The 24370-nt window shown below is 38.8% G+C and overlaps 2 protein-coding genes across 6 annotated transcripts in view; one reads left to right on the top strand and one right to left on the bottom strand.

Annotated features, from left to right (window-relative positions):
* The first annotated feature begins 1343 nt into the window (after positions 1-1343).
* On the top strand, positions 1344-24033 carry CABYR (calcium binding tyrosine phosphorylation regulated). 2 transcript variants are annotated; one of them, XM_070747648.1, is made up of 6 exons: positions 1344-1424; positions 6467-6649; positions 6830-6883; positions 15873-16175; positions 18818-19459; positions 21834-24033. In XM_070747648.1, the coding sequence occupies exons 2-5, from the start codon at positions 6502-6504 to the stop codon at positions 19450-19452; spliced, it is 1140 nt and encodes a 379-aa protein (XP_070603749.1). In that variant the 5' UTR covers positions 1344-1424; positions 6467-6501; the 3' UTR covers positions 19453-19459; positions 21834-24033. The 2 variants fall into 2 exon arrangements, with proteins under 2 accessions (XP_070603749.1, XP_070603748.1); XM_070747647.1 differs by having other exon boundaries at positions 1354-1424; positions 15873-17234; positions 19319-19459.
* The window catches only part of OSBPL1A (oxysterol binding protein like 1A), an 88357-nt gene continuing 86382 nt past the window's right edge, over positions 22396-24370 (bottom strand). For all 4 annotated transcript variants that reach the window (XM_070747643.1, XM_070747645.1, XM_070747644.1 and 1 more), the window contains one exon: positions 22396-23656. In XM_070747643.1, the coding sequence (XP_070603744.1) occupies positions 23554-23656 (103 nt within the window). In that variant the 3' untranslated portion in view covers positions 22396-23553. The remainder of the gene's footprint in view (positions 23657-24370) is intronic.

The raw sequence follows: 24370 nt of genomic DNA on the forward strand, positions 1-24370 counted from the left end.
TTTTAATATCTGCACACTCAATTTACAATTGTTTAATTATAATCCCCATATTGACATTAAACATGTAATTGGCAGCGGAAATCCCAGACCAACTTTTCACAATAGGACAGCGGGGGGCGGGGGGACACGACAAACGACACATAAGACTATTCACAACAGTATCCAATCTATGCAAATAGTTATTTTTTGTTTGTTTGTTTTGTCAAGTACATATTGGAGATATGTAAAGATATAATAATATTCATATTACATACTAGTAACGGGGGAAAAAACACATTAGATATAATATTCATATGCATGGTACTAGTAAAAAAATAAAAAACACTAGGATGGGATGGAAGGCACGCTGGTGCACTTATGCACGCTCCTTACTGACCTCTTAGGAATCGAGAGAGGTTAACAGTGGATAGTCTAAGGCAGTGTTTCCCAACCCTGGCAACTTGAAGATATTTGGACTTCAACTCCCAGAATTCCCCAGCCAGCATCCGCTGGCTGGGGAATTCTGGGAGTTGAAGTCCAAATATGTTCAAGTTGCCTAGGTTGGGAAACACTGGTCTAAGGGTACAGTTTTTGGGGGTAGGAGATGATACTACAGAGTCAGGTAGTGAGTTCCATGCATCAGCTACTGGTTACTAAAATCGTATTTCCTGCAGTCAAGTTTGGAGCAGTTTACATTAAGTTTGTACCTGTTATATGCTTGTGTATGTGTGTGTGTGTATATATATAGTATATATACTGTTATACATATACTGTATATACATGCATATATACATATATACATACATACATACATACATATACATACATCCATCATACGCGTGCGCACACATACACACACACATATACTGTTATATACTTGTCAATATAGGGTGCTATAAAATGTACACAAACTTAAGTTCTTAGAGCTCAAATTGCTAAATTTCCTCCCTACAGGGAATCGTGTAAAGAGAACAATTTCTGCATTCAAGAAATCTGAAATATGAACAAATGCTTTTGTTTCTAAAAAAAAAAAGTTTTTTAAATTTATTATATGCCGTCTTCAGTAAGAGAAATTGCAGCAGTTGCCTTTTTAAAAAGCTGGGAGCTTTGAAGATCGTGCTGCCTGGAGATTTAAAGGAAAACTCAAGTCAAAACCTGCCGGAATGCATCAAAGGCTGGACGTTCCCAATTGTTTGTACATAAAACACGTGAAAAAACATTGGAGACGAATAAGTGAAAGACGTCTGTGATTGCGGATCATTTGGACGATCAATAGCCGGACTTTGTGACCTCATAAATGCGTGCACTCTAGTCCCGCCCACTAAGAGCCTCTCCGTATAAAAGGTCCTCGGGGCTCTTCTCTAACTTCAGAGGAGGCTCCGGCAAGGGGCGAGAAAGGAGTGGCCTCGTCGTTGACAAGCGCAAAAAAAAAAAATTTAAAAAAGGTCGGGGAATTTTCAGGGCAAGCGCGGGGCTGTGGCGAAGGAGGCTTGCTCGGCCTCTTAACGCTTGGCCCTGTCTCAGAAGGAGGGGGAGGGCAAGCGGGAGAGAGGGAGGCAGAAGCCGCGCGGGGAGCCTTTCGTGTGTGGGGGGGTGGGGGGTGCGGGGCGTGCACAGGCGGGAATGTGCAGCAGCACTTGTTACCGGGAGTGCCACCCGAGCCGGCAACCGATACAACGGCTTGGAAACGCACAATTGCCAAACCACGATGGCTTTTGGCCCGACCAAATTGCTTTGGTAGGCTTTGGCTGGTCGGTGTCCGTTGCAGGAGTTTCCCGCCTTCGCAATTGAGCGATTAAGTAACTTCTGCGCGTGGCATACATTTCTGAGGGGAAAAAACCCGTAAAATGTTCTCCCTTAACCCTGGCAGTCTCTACAGCCGTAGCACAACTCCCATTATCAACATTTTGGAGCCCATCACTGCTGAGACAAAAAGCTTTGTATCTGACTGAGGCAGAAAGCTTATTGTAGTTGCCGGATCACTCCATAAAACAGTGATGGCGAACCTTTTTTTCACTTTGGTGCCAAAAGAACATGGGCGTCTGCTATCACACATGTGCGAGTGCCCACACCCATAATTCAATGCCCAGGGAGGGCAAAAACAGCTTCCTCCACCTGCGGGAGGCCCTCTGGATGCCAGAAAAGGCCTGTTTCCCAACTTCTGGTGGGCCCAGTAGGCTCGTGTTTTGTCCTCCCCAAGCTCCAAAGGCTTCCCTGGAGCCAGGGAGTGTAAAATACGCCCCCCCAACCCCCCTGGAGGCTCTCTGGAAGCCAAAAACACCCTCACAGAGCCTCTGTGAGCCCAAAATCAGCTGGCCAGCACACACGTGTTGGAGCTGAGCTAGGGCAACGTCTTGAGTACCAGCAGATATGGCTCCGCGTGCCACCTGTGATACTCGTGCCATAGGTTTGCCATCACTGCCATAAAATGACTTTTAAGAAGGAAGTAACTTGTTGAGTTACAAAATGCTAGTCTTTCAGGACTATGTAAGTGGCAATTTCACCACCCAGATTGAGCCATTGGATGGGTGGCAAATAACACTGAATAGTAAATAAATAAGTAAATAAAACATACTCTCTTGGAAGAGTTTGACCCAGCATGCACACTAATGACTACAAAGAGTACAAGTATGGTCCTCTGCTCCCAGGTTTTTCTTGATATACCACAGTTAGCAGTTTTAAGAGCAGAATCAGAATCGAAAAATAACATTTAAACTACTGAGTTCAGCTCTGCTCCAGGCAGAAATCCAAATGAAGGAATCTTGATGGATTGCTGTCTAGTCTCTGCTTAAATATACTGCACAAAAATAAAAGGAACGCTCAAATAACACATCCTAGATCTGAATGAATGAAATATTCTCATTGAATACTTTGTTCTGTACAAAGTTGAATGTGCACAACAGCATGTGAAATTGATTGTCAATCAGTGTTGCTTCCTAAGTGGACAGTTTGATTCACAGAAGTTTGATTTACTTGGAGTTATGTTGTGTTGTTTAAGTGTTCCCTTTATTTTTGTGAGCAGTGTACTTTCAATGAATAGGACGGCAAAACCCTTTTCAGTGGTTCCATTGTCAAACAGTCTTATGATTAGGAAGGTTTTTCCCCGCCTACTATCAAAATCTTCATTTGTGTAAATCTAATCCACTATTCCAGGTCTTATTATCAGGGTTAAAAGAATACAGATGTTGATATTCAGATCCTTTCAGATACATGAAAATTGCCATCCTATTCCCTCTTCTGAGGGCTAAACATTTATAGGCCTGGGTGCATTTCAATCATTGAAATGCTTGGCCTTATGCAGGTATGCAACTGTCAATATGCAGAAGTAGAATTGGGCTGGTTTTACCATAAATATCTGTTCAGCTTCAGTGGAAATAATTTCTGTGCATGCACTGTACATGAACAGGAACTACTTTTCCTGAGCCAAGGATCTTCAATGCTCTGCTTTGCATCACTGGTTAGAAGCAGGACACAAGTGCTTCAGCAAAAATATTTGAGTGCTTTGCTAAAATCTTCATCAAATCAAAGGACCTCTTCAATTCTGTTCAACCCCATTTAATTTTCCATGTTCCTTTAATCTGCCTTCATAGGATTTTGTTCCTAGATGGTTTATCTTCTTGCCTTTTTCTAAACTATTCTAGCTTGTATGCATCCTTGTTAAAATGGAAAAGCTAGAATTTTGAGTCTCAATGTAGAATAAAGTGAAACTTATTTTCTGTGATCTGGAATCTGTACTTCTTTTCATGCAATCTGGAAGTGCATTTGTTTTTTTGGCAAACATATACAAATGGCTCATATTGGTATTTATTTTGCAATAAACTAGTTTCAAAATACTATTCACAATTGTCAGGCCAATTATTTTTCATCCTGTACCTGTGCACTTGTTTCCTGAATGAAAAGCTTTGCATTCATTCCCATTATTTTATTTACGGCCCATTTCTTTAACCAGTTAAGCTTATTTTAAAATATCTTTCTTCAAATTTAGCCATCGTTCCCAATTTCCTGCCATCTTCAAATTTGATAAGTTTTTCTACCATTTCTTCCTTCGTATTTTAGGGGACATAGGCCTTAATACTTAACTAGTTTGCTATTGAAATATTGTGGGATCCTGTGCCAAATGTTTTGCTGAAACCAAGAAACCAAGAAAGTCTATGTCTAGCATTTCCTCAATCTACCAAGGAGGTTATCCCATCAAATAGTAACATTAATTTGGCAAGACTTGCCAAATCTAGACCAAATCCTGAAAATTACTGCATTGTTTTCAAGGTAGTTACATAAAATTGCTTGCTTTATGATTACTTTAGAACCTACTGTATAATGGTATCAGATTGAAGAATTGAATTCTTTGTGTCCTCTTTCTCTTTTTTAAAAGAGAAGCATTTGCTTTATTCTTCAATTCTAGGTCTTCATCTTACTCTTTAAAATACCTAATGAAATCTAGAATATCTTGCTAGGGAAGGCTGAGTCAGAATAAGAAGTGACTAATTCTGTCATTTCATTATCCTTTTATCTTTTTCCATTTTTGGTTTATTTTTCTTTTAAAGAGATCTGAGGTAGTTTGTTTTACAGTTTTAACATCCTTTGTCAAACTCCCAATACTTCAATCTCTACAATAATCTTAATCTTGCTTTGTGCTTTCTTCCTTGATGGCCTGGACCCTTTTTTATCTCCTATATAATAATAATAATAATAATAATAATAATAATAATAATAAAAATAATAATAATAATAATAATAATAATTATTATTATTATTATTATTATTATTATTTATTAGACTTGTATGCCACCCCTCTCTGAGGACTATATGTGGTGATGGTGGTGGTGGTGATTTTCTGTAATCTTTTTGTAACCATAGTGGCTTCTGTTATTTTCCATTTCCAGTACCTTTCCTTGAAGCTGTTCTTTTAGGAGTAAACTGGGATACTAATTCCTCTGTAGTTTCCCTTAAAATCAAGAACTTCAGCATTGCATGATTACTTTCCTCTAATATAGCTGCTGGTTCATTTATCATTTATTTTCCCTATTGAATAATATCAAATCAATGATATTCGATGTTCTTATGTCTTCAACTGCCCCCTATGGGGGAGAAAATCAGCAAAATAGCAGGAATTTTCTGGAAAATCCATGCTTGACAAAATTGGTCTTTCGACAGATGCTGAGGCAGTACTGTTTATACAGTATTGTTCCATGTCTTGTTGGAATGTCTGTGGTTTCCTTTTAGAAAGCATGACTCATATTTGTTACTTGATTAGGGGAGTAATAATAGACTCCAACAAGAATATTGTTTTTGTTTGTTCCTCTGTTTAAAATCCAGATACACTATATACATTAATTAATTTGGGGTTTCGAGCAGGATTTATCTTACATAGCTACTTATAGTGCAGTTTCTCCTCATTCTTCTATTGCTTTTGTTCCTCTAGAATATATTTGATTGCTGCATTCCAATAAGACTTATATCAGAAAGTCTCTGATTATTGTCATATTTTTCTCCCTGCAATAAAAGTTCTTCCATTCCTTACTTTCCATATTCTGTGTATTAGAATGTAGGTCTTAAGCTTTACAAACAACTTTTCCTATTTTTTTAATTTGTGATTTAACCACATTGCTCACAATTCCTTGTATACCTTTATTTGAAATCCTAATTTCACTATTCTGGATTCACTTTAATGTTCTCTCCTCCTCCTCCTTCTCCCCCTCTTCCTTCTTCTAATTATAATTTCTTATTCTTCAGTTCCACATATTTTAACATTTATTTGCAATTATCTTAAATATTTGCCATTTATTTATTTGCAGTGTACTGCCATATTCAGTAGAGACTTATAAGAACATGGGAATAAGATTGTATACAAAATAATTGAAACATTGGTTTTAAAATTGTTAAAGAATTTCTGAAGCCTTTAAAGTTGGTCCTGCTTTATTATCGTCTTTGTTTGATATTACATACAGTTTCAAGAAGTAACACATTCAATTTAAACCTTAACTTTTGAAAGTAATATTCTGACATATTGATCAATTCAATTTGAGCTAACATTGTTTGAGAGCTATCTTGTGCCTCATGATTTTCTGAAATGATTTGTTGGATGATGACACAACACGAATTTCCACCCCACCTAGTCTAGTTTTTATGCACTAGACACCCCCCCCATCAGTCAATTCACCAGTCATTAAGAGAGGTGCATATAAATGCACATGAAGCCAACTTTCCTGGATTTGATTCATAAATGCTCTTAGGATAAATCTTCACATTCCATAAAGGTGAATACACAAATACTATAAGGCTAGATGAAAGTTTCCTGATCTGGTGCCTTCCAAATACATTATATCTTAATGTCCTGTAATCTTATAATCTACACCGAATCACTGACAATGCTTAGTCTAATATTACAGTACAGCAGTTTAAATCCAATACATCTGGCTTGGGAGAAGCTGAAGTACAGACCGTTGGTGTATCACAATTCCTTTTCATGCGTCTTCTTTCCTTTCAGTTGTGAATTTGCAGTTTCATGTTCAACTGGCAACAATGCATACTGCAAAGCCCAGGATGGTGGTCCCATATGGCCTCAAGACTCTACTTGAAGGAGTGAGCAGAGCAGTTCTCAAAGCTAGTCCCTCCAACATCACTGAGTTCGCTGCTGAGTATTTCAAAGAACTGATAGTTTTTCGAGAAGGTTTGTCTTCTTTTATTTTAAAAGGTTAAATATTTACCAGTATAAACAAACCAACAATTGTTCAAACTATTGTGTCCTTATATATTAGCTCTGATAGGAAATGTATTTCACATGTCAGTTTTGTACAAGCAGAGAGTTAGGTCCATAAATTGATTGCCTTTCTCCATCTTTTCTTTTCAGAACATCCTAATTTAGATATCAAAGAACTGGTGAGAGAATTTCATGTGACAAGAGGTATGAGATTAACACTAAAAATGATTTGTTGCTAGGGCCTGGCTCCACATTATCTGATGTAACTTGTTTTCTTTTATGGGGAGATTTTAAAGAAAATGTAAGTGTAGTTGCTGAGGCAGTAATTGAAAGTGGAAGAGACACACCTGACATAGTTTTTACATTAAAAATCATCCATCAATCCTGGTTAAGATTATAAAACTGAAAAACCAAAGGTAATTTATATTTGTGTGAATTATATTTAACACAAAGCCTTAATTTTTTAAAAAAAGATCAGCTGGGCACTTGGTTGAAATAGAAGTAGTGTGAAATTCTTGATTTTATAGATTTGGATATTGGCCAATGCCTAATGCTTCATACTTTTGTTCATTGAAACACGAGATGAAAGAGAGAGATTGGGCAGTCAGAGAATGTACTTTTAGTGTAGTCTGGGAATGTCCTGTAGATTGGAACAATTTATTGAGAGAATGTTGATAAGCAAAAGGAAAGATTTCAAGTTACTACCAGGGCTGAGATTGTACTGTTTCACTATGGAAAAACATTTTGTGTTAGCATATTCTTCATTAGTCCACAGTTACCTAGCTGGGACTTAGGGAGCTAGGATGATTAAAATGTGAAGGATGATAGAGTGCTTTCAATTAGATTCCGTCACTGTGCAGGGGGTCAAACTTTAACGGCTTTGCTAGGTACCCTGCAAATCTAGCACTCTGTGATTCTTCTATGTTTCCTGCCTAAGTCTAAGGAGTTTTTGAAAGCCCCTAGCTGTTCTGAATTTTTCATTTGACTGCAACTCTGAGGATGCCATGCAGGGATCCCACATTTTTTGAAAACTAGTATTTTTACTTTAAGGTGAGTATCTGGCATCCTGTAAAATAGAGATACCAATCTTCCTTGCCAAGAATGCCACTGGATTCCATATGAGCCCCAGAGACATTTATCTGATACAAAAATGCTTTAGCCACAACCATATGCAAATATGGCTTCTATCATGCATAATGGAAAAAAGGCATTTTGTTTAACAGACTGGGTTTAATACAAATTGATTTATACTGGTGTGTGAACCCGTTTGGCCATGTTTTTTTCCCTCCTTGCATTTTGCATATGTCTTACTACGGATGAGACTTATACTAATTGATTGTACATTAAATGATTTCAGCAATTTAGGTTAGCTAGAGCCTGCATTTAATAAAGTAATGCTAACTTCAGACTGGTCAAGATTGATGGACAGAGATATGATCTCAGTAGCCTTAATATTGCTGTCCATAAAATGCTCAGCTCAAGGAAAGACTGGTGTAGAAACATAGAAACATAGAAGTCTGACGGCAGAAAAAGACCTCATGGTCCATCTAGTCTGCCCTTATACTATTTTCTGTATTTTATCTTAGGATGGATATATGTTTATCCCAGGCATGTTTAAATTCAGTTACTGTGGATTTATCTACCACATCTGCTGGAAGTTTGTTCCAAGGATCTACTACTCTTTCAGTAAAATAATATTTTCTCATGTTGCTTTTGATCTTTCCCCCAACTAGCTTCAGATTGTGTCCCCTTGTTCTTGTGTTCATTTTCCTATTAAAAACACTTCCCTCCTGGACCTTATTTAACCCTTTAATATATTTAAATGTTTCGATCATGTCCCCCCTTTTCCTTCTGTCCTCCAGACTATACAGATTGAGTTCATTAAGTCTTTCCTGATACGTTTTATGCTTAAGACCTTCCACCATTCTTGTAGCCCGTCTTTGGACCCGTTCAATTTTGTCAATATCTTTTTGTAGGTGAGGTCTCCAGAACTGAACACAGTATTCCAAATGTGGTCTCACCAGCATTCTATATAGTGGGATCATAATCTCCCTCTTCCTGCTTGTTATACCTCTAGCTATGCAGCCAAGCATCCTACTTGCTTTCCCTACCGCCTGACTGCACTGTTCACCCATTTTGAGACTGTCAGAAATCACTACCCCTAAATCCTTTTCTTTTGAAGTATTTGCCAACACTGAACTGCCAATACAATACTCAGATTGAGGATTCCTTTTCCCCAAGTGCATTATTTTACATTTGGAAACATTAAACTGCAGTTTCCATTAGACCATTTATCTAGTAAAGCTAAATCATTTACCATATTACAGACGCCTCCAGGAATATCAACCCTATTGCACACTTTAGAGTCATCGGCAAATAGGCAAACCTTCCCTACCAAACCTTCCCCTATGTCACTCACAAATATATTAAAAAGAATAGGACCCAGAACAGATCCTTGTGGCACACCGCTTGTAACCTGACTCTGCTCAGAATACTCACCATTAACAATAACTCTCTGATGTGTACGCTTCAGCCAGCTGCAAATGATTGCAAATGGTGTGATTGTGTTTGTGTATGAGGCAAATGGAGTAGGAGAAAGAAAGAGTTGTTCATGTTGTATAGAACACAGTCCTGCAGCTTAGCCATGGTGAAGATACCTGTTCCATTGTTCTGCCTGTTAAATACAGCAATGCCATAGTCTTTTAATTTAAATTTTTATTTTATTCAAAAAAAGATTAAAGTACAAAACTCCCAAAAATTAAAAAATAGGGGGAAAAACTAGCATGACACTAGGAAAGCACATTGAATAAGAAAAATAAAAATAAAACTAACACCCCGCATTGAATAATAATTAATATGTTACTATAAAATTAATTTATCATATTTTATGAAACAGTAATTACTAATATCTACATTTGTTTCTTAATGCAATTTCTTATCAATTATGAAATATAATAATAAGTTCAATCTTCAAAGTTGATCTATTCTCCAAAGTCCAAATAAAATTGCTTCCTGATTAAGTGCGATACATTCATTTCCCATTTCTCTCAATCCTCCTCGGGAAAGCCAATTTACTTCTCCACTCAGTGTAATTTCTGTTGTTGTAAAAGGCTGCAGGCTTGAACATCAAAGAGCCGTATGCCGTCAACTCAGTTAGAATTTTAAGTCTGGATGGGCCCAATTTTTTTCTGACAAATTAACATTTCAAATTACATTCCTTTTTTGAATCTAATTCCAGAACGACATGCGTCTGAATATTATTATTATTATTTATTAGATTTGTATGCCGCCCTTCTCCGAAGACTCGGGGCGGCTCACAGGATATAAAAGCAACACAGCAACAAATCTAATTAATTAAAAATTACTACTAGAATCCCATATATAATAAAATCAGTCAGCCAATTCATTCACAACCACATTACATCTCGTAAACAGAGGAGGGGAGCTTGATCTATTTGCCCCATGCCTGGCGACATAAATGAGCTTTGAGGCTCTTGCAAAAGGCAAGGAGGGTGGGGGCAGTGCAAATCTCCAGGGGGAGTTGATTCCAGAGGGCCGGGGCCGCCACAGAGAAGGCTCTTCCCCTGGGCCCCACCCGACAACATTGTCTAACCGATGGGACCTGGAGAAGGCCAACTCTGTGGGACTTAACCGGTCGCTGGGATTCATGCATATGTTCCATAGCCATTATCATTTCATCACACTTTTAAAATAAGCTTTCAACTAAAGGTTCCACTATCATTTTCAGCCAGCTCTGTTCATATGTAATTCGATTCACTGTTGTTCTGTGTAAATTAACCAGGAAACAAAAAACATTGAAGCAGGCCTATCAAATTGGCTGTCTACAGGCCGGATGTATCGTGTGCAGACCATGTTCATCCTGGCTCTGCAAAAGCAAAAAGCATTGCAATACTACATGATGCGGTCAAGTTTGACATCCGCGGACTAAAGCAAAGTGAAGGAAAAAAATTAAATGAACAGGGAAGACTTTTTCTGGATATATCGATCCAAAGTTAAAAGAAAAATTTTCAAAAATAAGCTCCAAATATTTTGCAAGTTAATAAAGTATAAAACCCCCGTGGTGAAAGGCTAATATTGATGTAATTCAAATAAAACATTTCACCATCCAAGGACACACCATGTTTTTATATAGAGAAGCAAAAATTATTCAAGGCACAACATAAATCAAAAGGAAAAGGGGGGGGGGGCAGATAAAATCCAGCAAGGGATCAAAGTAGGTCAGTACCCAACCAGCCAAAGGCAAGAAATTAAAGCAATAAATTCAAAAAGTGAAAGTTAATACCCATGTATGCATAGAAAACAAAATGCTGAAAGGAAGATGGATGCTCTGACTTTCCGACTGCTCCCAAAGGGAACTGAAATCTTCAAGACTCTGCTTCCCAGATGGGGTTCATGGCTGTCCAAAGGTTGTCTGGGTCATTTTTAAGTGTGCCCATTCAAATCTAGGGACAGCACTGCCAGAGAACCAGTTCTGGCAGCAAAATCAGATTGTTGGTAGGAAAGAGAAAAATTCCTATCATTCAGCAGCCATCGGGGGGGGGGGGGGGATTCTTTTCATCTCTTTCCACATTTCTCATTTCACTTTTCAGCTCTGTACAACTGGACATATTTTCTTATCTTGACTACTGTACTTGTGACAGCTGTCAGGTTCCCACAACATGCCAGGCAAAAACACATTTGTGACTTGAGATGACGCTATTAGTACAGCATGCCTACTCACAACTTTTAGCTATGATTTACCCAATCTAATATTTCTGGATTTGCACAATAAACCAAGGATAAATTAATAAAAAAAGCAGCTTGCTGATATGACAAGCTAAACTAGTTTGTAGTCTTTCACTCTATTTCTGCTAGAAATTCCTGGATGATTTTATTGCAAGCTGTATAATATAGTAGCTTAAATTAAAAAAAAAATTTTTTGTGATTCTTTGATTTGCTAACCATCATGCCTGCATGCTGTCTTGCCTTCCTTTGCGGTTTTGCCTCTTCATGTTTTGTCAAAACAAACAAAAATCTCTTCTTTCCCACCACCAGAGGGACCTCAAGTTTAGTTGATCTCAAATTGCTTTCTCCTTTCATCTTATTCTGCCCTGTCATATTATAAAATCACTTTCTCCAGTGTGTTGCCCTTCAAATAGGCTGAGCTATAAATCCTCTCTTAGTTCAATAGCTGGCAGTCATGAAAGCTGAAGTTCAATACATTTGGGGAGGCAGCGAGTTGGAAAAGGCTGTTTCAAACACCCCTACCCCCACCACTGAGGACTGTCTGAAATTTTAGGCATGGCTTTCCAGTCTGAAATCTTGTATATAAGATATTTATCTTTGCCATAAGTAAGTAGTCATAATTGGGCTAAGATGTGGCAATACTCCAGCTGGCTTACATATTATACAAAGTCATTGATGTTTCTGTGGTAGCATGATGTGATTTGTAATAATCACTAATGGTTTAATGACAGTTAAGTTAAAGCCTGATTAAAGAAAACATGACATTCAAATGTGTGAACCTGGATTATAAATTGACCCATAGAAATAAGTAGAGTTTCAATGAATCATACATAACAAGCTTTTCTACTGATTTCAGAATTTTTCCTTAGTAAGACTAAATCTGATCCACAATGGAAATTATAGCAGGTGGCAGTACCAAACTGACCTTAGCTGACTTTGAAAAAGCTAAATAGGATTGGGCTTGTTTAATAGGCGGATCAGAGACCATGAAGGATTAATGGCAGACCATATCCAGATTGTCTCCAACAAAAAACAGAGGCATATCCTTGAGTTCATCCAAGTTAGGATTTAGACATCTGACAATTTAGTTAGATGAAGATACCAAATTTTAAAAGAGGATAAAGTTATAAGAGGCTCCATTGTATACTTAGTAGAAAAGAAAGTTTTATATATGTTTTATGTTAAGCATGGTTGTAGTGTTTATATTCATATACTGTTTTATTTTAAGGTGGCAAAAAATAAAATTTTTATAACACCCCCCCCCCCCCCCAAAAAAAAAAAGGTTTAGGATTTTAGAGGAAGCAATTAATATAATTAAAATTGATTTTTCCAGATGTGCCTCTCTTCAGCTTCCGGAATTCCTGGTCATCATGTTTATGGTCATGGTTGAGAATTCTGAAAGTTAAAGGCCCACATAGTGGGATCATGCCTAAATTAGCAAAAGCTGTTTAGAATAAACATTACATTTCACTTGATTTTTTTTTTAAATTGGACTTTTATTTCCCTTTTACAGATAATATTAACACTGGCTTCATTTGTCACAATTTGTAGCATATGTTTTTCATATTTTTCTATGTCATTTAATTTCTGAACATTTGAGTTGAATCAGCAAGTGTTTCTGCTACAGCTCATTGTACACTAATTTAGGAGTAGGGTTAAGATTATCTATTGGTTCATTTTCTAGAAGGATTTCTAAAAAGCTTAACATTCTCAAAACTTTGTTTGGGAATGGTGCGGAAATAGGATCATTTATAAAGCACATTTCTGTGATTATTTTCTTCACATTAAAAAAAGCTGTTTCCACATAGAAACAAAATTAATTGTGTTCTTTTCTTTAATCAAAGCAGTCAATTTTGCCATCTCTTGCTAACTCCCATCAACTTTTGCAATTGATGTGGGAAACAATGTATCCTTCCTTTTTGTGCATAAACTATTCTTGCTACCATCAACAGTTCCAATTTTTAAAAAGATTAAATAATGAATTATATTCATTATTTGAGGGAAATATACTGGCTCTGTTAAAAAATGCTATTGCTAACATGTTGTAAGCCACCCTGAGTCTAAGAAGGATGGCATTAAAAATCGAATAAATAATTCATTATTTAATATAATTCATTATATCCATTAAACCTAAGAGTCTCTGGTTTTATCTTTATATTCACTTTAAGAATCTTCTGTATTAAAATGTGAATCCTACTCCAATGTTTCTTTGCTTTACTATGGGGGCACTATAAACGGTAAAAAGTTCCTTCTTTACATTTACATTTCCAACCTTCATTTGAGGTCCCTTTATACATTCTTGATAATAATTTGTACAGTATTAGATACCAGTGGTACATCATGTTATAAAATTTTATTTTAAATTATAATTTAATGTAAACTTTGGGTCTATTGTCCACATGTTCTCCCATTGTTCAAGCATCATGTTTCTTTGTCCATTGAATCATACAATTCTTTACATACTCATTCTCAAAGTTCAATTTCAGTAACATTTTATAAGCAATAATATGTTCATCACTACTATACGATAGGATTTCCAATTCATTTTTCACAAAGTCAAATCAATAGGGTTTTAAAAAATATATAAATTAAATCTTTCAATTGTAAATGTTTTAATCAATGGCAAACATGCCCTGCTGATTCCAAATCCTCTTTAGATTTGAGGATAAGGTCACATAATTGAAAGATATTTTACCATAAGTCCACCAGTCTTGCCTCACCACCATTTCTTTTCTTAAAAAGACTTCTTAAAAAGACTACATCCAGAGAGGCATCTTCGCAGAGAACCATACTTTATATGAGGACTCGGATTGTGGGGGAAATATGCTGGCTCTGTTAGAAAGTGCTAGTGCTAACATGTTGTAAGCCACCCTGAGTCTAAGAAGGATGGCATTAAAAATCGAATAAGTAAATAAATCAAATAAATAATAAAAAAAATCAATCAAACAAACAAATAAATAAAAAAAATTATTCTGGCTACAGCAGCTTTCCCATATGGATTTGTACTGATCTCATCCCAGGTAGGTTTCCAAAACCTTCCAAAATCTTAGGATGGTATCTCTAACAAAGTGATTATTCAAATCAACATGTAGAAACAGCAAGGTTCAACATGAGAAAATCTCAGTCTTGCTCAGTAGCTGAGAACCCTCCTCCCTTAGCAAAGATATTCTCTCGATTATTCTGGCTATAGCAGCTTTCCCGTATAGATTTGTACTGATCTCATCCCAGGTAGGTTTCCAAAACCTTATATAATAAGCTATAGCATTTCCTCATCCTTCTATTAATGCACCTTTTTTATTTATATTTCTTGCCCAGCAGTAGTTATAAATTTTTTTTGGGTGGGGAGCACCATCTGCCTTCCTGCCAGGTGGCGGTCTTTTGGCAAAGCAGTTTTAGAAGAAAAGATGATCATCTGGAAGTAAACTGCAGGAGAAAACAACTAAAATGGAAAGAGGTTTAAAAGCCTTCCTACTAAAGCTAAAATTATTGTGACCTTCTGTCAGAATAGATAGGAAAGCATAAGGAAAAATAGGCTTCCCAATTTCAACCACCTCAATGTCTGTTTGGTTCAATAAATATATAGGATCAAGTGGAAGGATCAACATGGAAGAATATCTAATGATTTCCAGGACCTGTAGAATATGGGACTCCAAAGATAGTCCTTAAGAACTTTAAAAAGACATTTCTTTGTACTAAATCTGATGGAACATAAACAGTTATGTTTATATTAGCTGGCAACATATAAATCCATAAATAAATAAATAAAATCTCTCTAGCTCAGCATTTAACAACTTCAGCAAGATTGAAATGTGAAGACTTCAACTCACAGAATTCCCCTAGCGAGCAAGTCAACAAGTTTTAAAATTGGCTAAGATTGAGAAACACTGCTCAAATTTTTAAAGAAGGCTCCCCCCCCCCAACCTATCTCTTAGTAATAGGCATTAAAATCCTTCTCTTCTATTTGCAGCATTGGATTCTTCTTCTTACTTTTTTTTCTCTACAACATTTGAACTGCTGGTGGTTAGACACCAAATCTCTTCCCATGTGCTTTATGTATTTTGACTTTCTAGTGATGAAGGTTTAATTTTTGCTTGTCTTTACTTTGGTGCCATGCCACCCAGAGTCACCTTGCTTGCGTCTATTAGCCTTATAAATGTGTATAATGAATAATTAAAGAAATACGCACAATGAATGTGGGAAACGGCCAACCTTGCTGCGTGATGGATTATTACAAAAACCTGCAGACATTTTCTCATCTGCAACCATAAGCCAATGTGTGCAGTTAAATGAACGGAGTAACTTTTGGCTTCACCAATCATGTACAGCCTTGTATTAATGGCAGATGAAAAACAGATATTTAGCTTCCAAAATTGACTTGGAAGTCAGTGGTTTTCTTTGTGTTGATGGGGGTCTCTTTTTGATTTGTTTCCCATTTATCTTCCTGCAGTGGAGGGATGGGCAGAAGGACCAGGAGCAGCAACACAGATGCCCCGTTCTAAAAGGGCAGATGTTGGAGATGCATTTCGGTCAGATCTTGACACGATTCCAATTCATGATGAACCCAAACGGAAGGAGAAATCCACTGACACAGAAGAGGACCAGATTAGCGATGAGTCCCGTGAACTGAGCACCAAAACGACTCAATTCCCATCTGTTGTTGACGAATTTGTAGAAAAGATTGGGGACGACAAGGGGGCAGGACTCGCTTATATCCCAGCCGATCCAGCTCAGCTAGCAGCACAAATGCTAGGTAACGTTGACATGATGAGTGCTGAGCCTGAGTTGAAGGATGTGGCCATCTCTGTACAGACCCTTCCTACGTTGTCCCACACTCCCAGCGAGGCAATGGCCATGATTGCAGGTGGTCAAACAGCTGCTCCGGAACCTGCTCCGGAACCTGCCCCAGTGCCTGCCCCAGAGCCTGCCCTTGAGCTTGCCCCTGAGCCTGCCCCAGCAGAGGCAGAACCTGCTGAAGGAGAAGCACCTGCCCCAGCAGAAGCAGAACCTGCTGAGGTGCCTGCTGAGGCAGAAGCAGAACCTGCCGAGGCAGAAGCAGAACCTGCCGAGGCAGAAGCAGAACCTGCCGAGGCAGAAGCAGAACCTGAGGCAGAAGCAGAACCTGCCCCAGAGGAAGCAGAACCTGCCCCAGAGGAAGCAGAACCTGCCCCAGAGGAAGCAGAGCCTGCCCCAGAGGAAGCAGAACCTGCCCCAGAGGAAGCAGAACCTGCCCCAGAGGAAGCAGACCTTGCCCTAGAGGAAGTAGAACCTGTCCCAGAGGAAGGGGACGCTGCCCCAGAGGAAGCAGAAATATCTTCTGCACCTTCTGTCAGGGCTGGATCAGTCACTCAAAGTCAGAGCTCCGTCCAGGAGGAAATAGCTACCTCGGGCAGCCAGGAGGAGCAGCCACCTGTTGACCTAGTAGAACAAGCTTCCTCAGATCCCTTGCAGGAAGGAGAGCCACCCCCGCCGCTACCACCACCGCCTCCTGATAAAGACCTGTTTCAGGCAGAGGGTTGCCCAAGTGAAATTGAGCTCACATCAGACATACACATCACCCCCGCGGTTGATGATGACCCCAGCGCTGGTGGAGAGCCTGTACCACCACCTTATGTAGAGCAGTTTCCACAGCAGATAGTCATTCCTTTCGTAGACACAGTAGCCTGTCTCTTAGATCCACTAACGGCTTCAGTAAATTCTGGCCAGTTTACTAGTATTCTAGATCCATCTGCAGATGATGCAGAATGTGACCCTGACAGAATGGATACTACAGAGCAACTGAAATCAACTGACCCAGGTTTTATTATGTCAGGTAAGAAAGTCAAGATTTTTCTGAATCCTCCCTATTCCTCCCACAGTAATATCTTAGCTCCCTTAAGTAGTAATCCTTTCCATCTCCTTGGGTGCATTTACGTTGGCAAGAGCTGGCGATGGATTAGCGGGAAAGAGGTTAGTTCTCCAGCTATAGCTGAACTAGAACCGCCAACAGTCTCAGCCATTACAGTCAATACTGAGGGATGTTGGATGTTGTAGTTCAGCGATATCTGGAAGGCTAGACGTTTCTCCACTCCTGCAATATGGCTTTGGCCAAGAAAGTGCCTCAAGGACTGGAACTTTGCTTATTTAAATGCAAATAGCCATGCCAGTGCAGGGTTGAAGGAAAGGAAGGTTGCTCTCATTTTGGGGTGTTACAGGCCCACAGCACTTGTCAGGCAGATTGCGCACGTGTGGAATTTTTGCCTGTGGGATGCTTCCAGATGTGCAGTGGATTGTGAATAAGCCCTAAAGTTTTCTTTGCACCAGTTTGCCCTCGTTTCCTGTTCCTGTATTATATTCTTTTTGTACAGAGACGGAGAAGCAGCATGGGATGAAATTCAGCAAGGGGACACTGGTATAGAAGATGCTTGGCCTTTCATTTTCCTACCAGAAGACTTGCTCACAGTAAACTGCACAGCTTGAATCAAAATTGCACACATGCCCATGGCAGCCGAAGGAAAGTGAGATGGTGACTGTGACTATTTTTTAAAAAAACATAGTAGACTCAACTGTGGCATTGACATGGTTTTTGCATTTAAAGGAAGTGGTGGTGGTTGCGTTCGCTTGTCCCATTAGGTCCAATCCTCTCCAGATGCCTACAGAAGGTGGACTAGTTGCTTCTTACTTAGAAACATGGGATTGTTGTAGCTGGAGGCCTAGCTTTCCTCCCTGGCAGGACCTCTCCCAAATGTTTTCTTGCCTCTGTAATAAGTGTCTAAGCCACCACTGTTCCCAGCTGGAGAAGATTAATGTTTTTTTTTTATCCATTGACCTCCGATTACAAAATCTCCCAAGAATCACGTTCTGTTAGAGAGATAGGTAGGTAAGAAAACAAAAGCATGTTAACAGAAGAGAGGATGCTGAAGGGTTAAAAGGATCCTGAATCTTGTCTTGGATGGATTTTTTTCAATATTTTAAGCTGCCAGTCATCTATAACCCAACAGCTTTTGCACTGACTCACCGGAGAGCTGGTTAAAATGAATTCATAGAAGACCCTAAGGCTTCACCTGTGGGGCAAGCCTGGAAAATTGACTGACTGATGTTGACAAAAGGACACTTGGCACATGTTGCATGTTGGCAATATCTTGTAACTAACGGATGAAATGAATTGAATTGAAAATGTGCCCAGATTGGCTGAAACAGCATTTTTAAAACTGAACTGCAGCTTCATTCCCACAAGGCACTTTTGCTGCTGTCTATTTTCAACATACCAAGGTCCATTTCCCCCCCTGCAGACTCTCTCTTCTTTGTAACATGCTTCTTTGCGGCATAAAGTTGTTTGTAAAGATATGTAGTTCATACATCCTAGTAGATGGTCTTTCATGCCAGCAAATTTTTCTTTAAATTTTTATTTTATAGCCATGGCAACAAGCGAACCAGGACAACCACCACCACATTCTAATGTGTGGACTCTCTATTGTCTAACTGATTTGAAACAACAAGGTCGTAAGTCACCACCACCACCTCCACCCCTTCCACCTGTTGGAACTGGTGCTACTGTTCCCCAAGCAACCCTATTCATATCTAGTGGTAAGGACCAGCCGCAGTATCTACAGCCGCAGATGATACCACAAGGTCAACCGCCACAAGTGTCCTCTCCAACTTATGTGATGATGGAAGATGGGAAGAAGGGAAATGCTCCACCTTTCATTTTAGTGGGCTCTTCTGTTCAGAATAAACAGGACTGGAAACCTATCCCAGGCCATGCTGTTCTCACACAGCCGGACGCTACTGGTACTGTGAGGAGGTTCGCTACAATCCCCGTACCAATCGCCAGGGCAGCAGATCCAAAAATGGCCAACCCTAATTTTAACCCTGCACAAGATAGTGGCAGGCCGCCAACTCCAGTTTTTCTTTCAGTTGCCATACCTCTGGAAGATGTAATGAATGGGAAGAATGGCACAGGAGCTGGGGATAAAGCAGCTTTTGCAGGCAGTTATGGTATAGCAGGAGAGATCACATTTACAACTGCCTCTGTACGCAGGACAGAATAGCAAGACGGTGAGTGGATATTTTTAGCAATAGCATTTGAACTTATATACCGCTTCACAGTGCTTTACAGCCCTCTCTAGGCGGGTTACAGAATCAGCATATTGCCCCCACAATCTGAGTCCTCATTTTGCCCACCTCGGAAGGATGGAAGGCTGAGTCAACCTTCCGCCTGGTGAGATTCGATCTGCCAAACTGCTGGCAGCTGATGATCAGCAGAAGTAGCCTACAGTACTGCTCTCTAACCACTGTGCCTCTTCATATTCAGGCTTTGATAGACACCTTGAAGCTTGATAAAGCTTTACATGGACCCCTTTCAAACCTGACGTTTTTCAGATGTGTAGCCTTCAATGTCATTGATCCTCAGTCCAATATGGACTGTGAATGTGGTTGGGATTACACGAGATGAAACCTGACACGTGTCTGAAGAGGGCTCGTAATAAAAGATGTTCCTCGGCAGAGTTGCTCTTCTGCCCTTACGACATTCTTGTTTGTTCCCAGATGTCATTCCCAGTTGTCATTCTAAGGGCACAAGCCAAAGGACAGTGCCAGCTTTAAGCAGAGCAAGCAGATTTTCTTTTCTTTTGCAACTGGACGGTCCTTTTTTCTTTGAGGGGCAGCAGTGATGCACAAGATTTGACGGGGCTGACATACCATGTCGAGTTCCTATGTTTTCTCCTCTTAGGGCAGGGACTGAAGCAAGTCCAGCTGCTTTGAGGTGAACAAATATCAGAATAGAGTGAATTTAGAGATAATGCCTCTTTCTAAAAAGAAAGTTATAAAAATATTTCTAATTTATATCCCACTTTGTGTGTAAAAGCACAGGGCAGCATACATAATGCCTCCTATTTTTCTGACAAGAATCCTATCATGTTGGGCCAAGAGAGATGATCTAGAGCAGGGGTCTCCAACCTTGGCAACTTTTAAGACTCATGGACTTCCAACTTCCAGAATTCCTGTCAGCCTCTGGAAGTTGAAGTCCACAAGTTTTAAAAGTTGCCAAGGTTGGAGACCCCTGATCTAGAGCCCACCTCAAAAGCATCCATTAGATTAGTGTTTCTCAACTTCCACAACATTTAAGCTGTGGATTTCAACTCCCAGAATTCCCTTGTTGTATCTTAAAAGTTGCCATGGTTGAGATTCCCGCATTGGATTAGTACTAAATTTCTTAAAATCTCACCTTTTATATATAATTCAAGAGTACAAACCTAGTGCTGTTGCCTGTTAATTTTCTACAACTCTTAAAGAACCTGGGTCTCCTGGTTCCAAGACTACTTTTACCATTATTCTAATGCAGGGGTATCAAACATTGTGACGGCGGTGTCATGTGGTGTATTGAGATTTCCCCCTTTGCTAAACCGGGGGTGGGGGTGGCCAGCGCGTGATGCATCTGGCCCGCGAGTTTGACCGCTCCATTATAATGGCTCACTAATGACCCAGGAAGCATGTTAAATGTTAAAAGGCATCAAATAGCACTATGCACCTCTGGGTTTGAAGGTGTACCAGAATGCTCTTTCAAGCAGCCATATTTTCCTGACATCACAGGGCTGTCTTCCCAAGCAGTGCTTTGACTGCAGGAAGTAAATTTTGATTGTTTTGGGCCTCTTTTCACACCCTTTTAAAATTTAGGCTAAATCTGCTTTTTTAAAAATTAAAAACATGTAACCTAGCTTTCAATAGCAGCACTGATAAATAACAAACCTTTTTGGTCCATTTTTATCATTGCCTTCTTTTCATGCATGGTGCACTTTATCAGAATTATTTATTAATAAAGAATAGTTTTGGTTTGGTTTTCCTCCCACTATTACAGGTAAGAGAGAAATGCAAAGCTGTATATAAAACTAGCTGAAGGCCCCAATGTATGGCATGTTTCTGTACCATACTGATGGCAATAGTGTTCTCACATATTTATAGGGCACTGGATTAGAACCAACTGATGTAGGTGGGCTGTATAGGTCAGAATCATTCAAGACACACTTCTTCAAAATCAGTGCCTAGTTTTTCCTGCAAATACTATTTGCGATGCAGATTTCAGGCTATGATCTTGTCATTCCATAGTGTGTGTATGTATGTATGTATGTATGTATGTATGTATGTATGTATGTATGTATGCATGCATGCATGCATGCATGCATGCATTAGTCTGAAGATGATGTACACTGGCTAAAAAGATGAAATGGAAATATGGAAATTTGCTTGTAAAGCTGTGGTTTTTGAAGATGAAAGCATTCCAAGGTTTAGTGCAGGGGTCCTCAAACTTGGCAACTTTAAGATTTGTGGACTTCGTTTAAATCCACAAATCTGAAAGTTGCCAAGTTTGAAAACTTTTGGTTTAGTGAATTGAGCCATTGCTAAATGTACTGAGCTGATGTTTTTTTCCTCCCAGATTGAGAAGAGGTGCTGTCCAACATTTCACCCTAGAACGGAAAGCTGCATGTTTAATTTAAAATTGATTAACTAGTACAAGCAATAAAGCAGTACAAGGAATCTGAATCTAAAGACATTTTTTCCCTATGGCTTAAGATCGGTAGCCAAGTAGCATAAAATTCAAACCAGAAGTTTGCTTATGTTGATTTCCTGTACAAACTGAAAATTTAAAAATGATTGCTAGTAAAAATGTGGAAACGTTTACTTCAGACACCTTCAGCACAAATATATTTTTATTTGACCATTTATTAGATTTGTGGAAAGTTTTGAAAACTTGTCTGTATATAATTTTATCAGTAATACCAGAGACAGATATACTTTGAAGTAGCAAAATAGGAAACTATTTCAAGAATGAGAATGAGAAAAAAAAACCCAGATGGAACCAGAACACCCTTGCAAGCTCTTAAACCACTCTCAATGCCATCCTTCCAACGTTGGGACAAGAGATTAAAAAAGAGAAAGAAAAAAGAAAACAAAAAGGTTTTGCTTGTAATCTTCTGAGAGCAAAGAATCAAACAGCACACGGGACAGCGAAAGCCTTTATTTAATAGCAATAAAATATTCAGTTAACACTATTTCCAAACCACAGTTAAATTATACAAGAGCAGCAATCTCTCTAGAAGTTCTGTACTCCATATTGTACAAATATATAATTTCATAAAGGTCAAAGGCACCCCAAATGGGGTTAATTTGCTCTGTACAGTAGTCTCTCAACTGCTTTTGAAATATGGACACTTCCTTCTAGGCTTTGCCATGACAGCATAGATCCAGGAGCATCTCTTATGTCATGTAGTGCAGAGCACTTCTTTGTGTGGGGATAAGGACTAAATGGCCTTCTCAGGGTCAAACCACAGTCCAATCACTTTTGACTGCTCAACATGCTACCAGGGCTGAAGTCCAACAATATTCAGACAACCACTAGTCCCATATCATAAATTAGTGCACTGCATGGTTATTTAAAAATACTTATTTTAGCTCAATTTATTTTTTAAAAGATTTAAATGGCTCTTAATTCCTTAAAGATAGTATGTTAATAAAACTTGAAAGAAAATTCAAAACACTGCACTAAATAGGAAAAGACATTGCTAAGTGATTTTATGCTTTAATCCCATTTTAATTAACTAGTAGCCCGATGCGGAGAGTAAAAAATAAAATTATAAATGAATTATCTATCATCCCGTATTTCATTAATTAATGGAATGCTGTCTTCAGGAAGTTGACTAATTTTCCCCCAAAGTGTCATGCTCTTCTCATGCTTTAAGCCATAGAGTATTATAAGTCACGGATGATCATTGGTTACTGGGTTGAGAAGAAATGCCATGTTTTTCATTATATGCTACTATAATTATTCACCAAGGAGAAAGTCAAAACTCAAAGGCATTTTTGTTTCCATTTAAAACCTGTAGCTGATCTTTAGTTCACAAATATTGGGTAGCAATCTCCCTGTCTCTCTCAAGGACAGCACCAGTGATTATGTGCAAATACATCTCACGTTCCAGGGAGAATGCCAAAAACCCAATGCTCCCAATAACAGCCTTGAGCTACACTGTGGCAGGAGCACCAGAACTGTATTCAATTGCAACTCGTTGGTTTTTAATTTTTTTCTAAGAATATAGGCATAAAGAAAACACTGAAAACTGATTTAAGACTTGTGTCAGCCTCAGAATTTCCAATGCATTTTAATAAATATCCGGCAAGCTGAAGTAGTTTCTGTCCCAGTAGTTCCCAGAATAAATCCAGTCATGTCCACCAGTGTGAGGATTAGGGCCTTGATGAAACCACCTGAAAGAGAGAAACTGCTTAAGGAAAGGAAACTGGTGCATATTCTTATTTATGAGAAAATTTAAACTGCCATAGGCCCCGGATAATCAGAAAATGCAGCAAATAATTGTCACCCTGATCCTTAGACAGGCTTCCTGAGCTACTTATTGTTATCGATCTGTTGAAACGAAAGTAAGGGAAAATACAAAGGAAAGCTGAGTATCATTTACTTTTAATGAAAATGTGGAAATGAATTAACAATGTGCTGTGGTAAAGATAAAAGGCATTTGGGATAGTCCTCATTTAGTAACTGCTTTGGATAAGTTACTGGAAATGCAACAGTAATAAATTGTAATAAAGAATTAATTTTCCAACCAAAGCAGGCATTTACAACAAAAGCTGTTGGGTGTCAATTTCAGGCACAGCAGTGACCAGAGGCTTCTAATGAACTAATTAAGTTCTAATTAAGCTTTACTTTGGGTTATGCTATTGTGGGAAGCTTGGACTGTGAAGAAAAGTAGTTCAGGAAAGGATAATGTCTATGGAGATTCTCAACCATCCAGATCAAGGTTGTCCCAAACCTTTTCAAGAGGCAACTGGACTTGTTTTTCTTTGAAGATGTTTCGCTTCCAATCCAAGAATCTTCTTCAGCTCTGACAGGATAGGGAGGAGGATTTATATTCCTTGCAAGACACAGCTGGTCATTTGCATTCTTTCAGTGAGTCATTGAGGCCA

Source organism: Erythrolamprus reginae, chromosome 3 (genome assembly GCF_031021105.1).
Source record: "Erythrolamprus reginae isolate rEryReg1 chromosome 3, rEryReg1.hap1, whole genome shotgun sequence".
NCBI classification, from domain to species: domain Eukaryota; kingdom Metazoa; phylum Chordata; class Lepidosauria; order Squamata; family Dipsadidae; genus Erythrolamprus; species Erythrolamprus reginae.

Coding starts and splice junctions, on each gene's coding strand:
- CABYR (XM_070747647.1), top strand. CDS start 6,502: ATGCATACTGCAAAGCCCAGGATGGTGGTCCCATATGGCCTCAAGACT. Junction 6,650..6,829: donor ACTGATAGTTTTTCGAGAAG/GTTTGTCTTCTT, acceptor TTTTCTTTTCAG/AACATCCTAATTTAGATATC. Junction 17,235..19,318: donor CCCAGGTTTTATTATGTCAG/GTAAGAAAGTCA, acceptor TTTTTCTTTCAG/TTGCCATACCTCTGGAAGAT.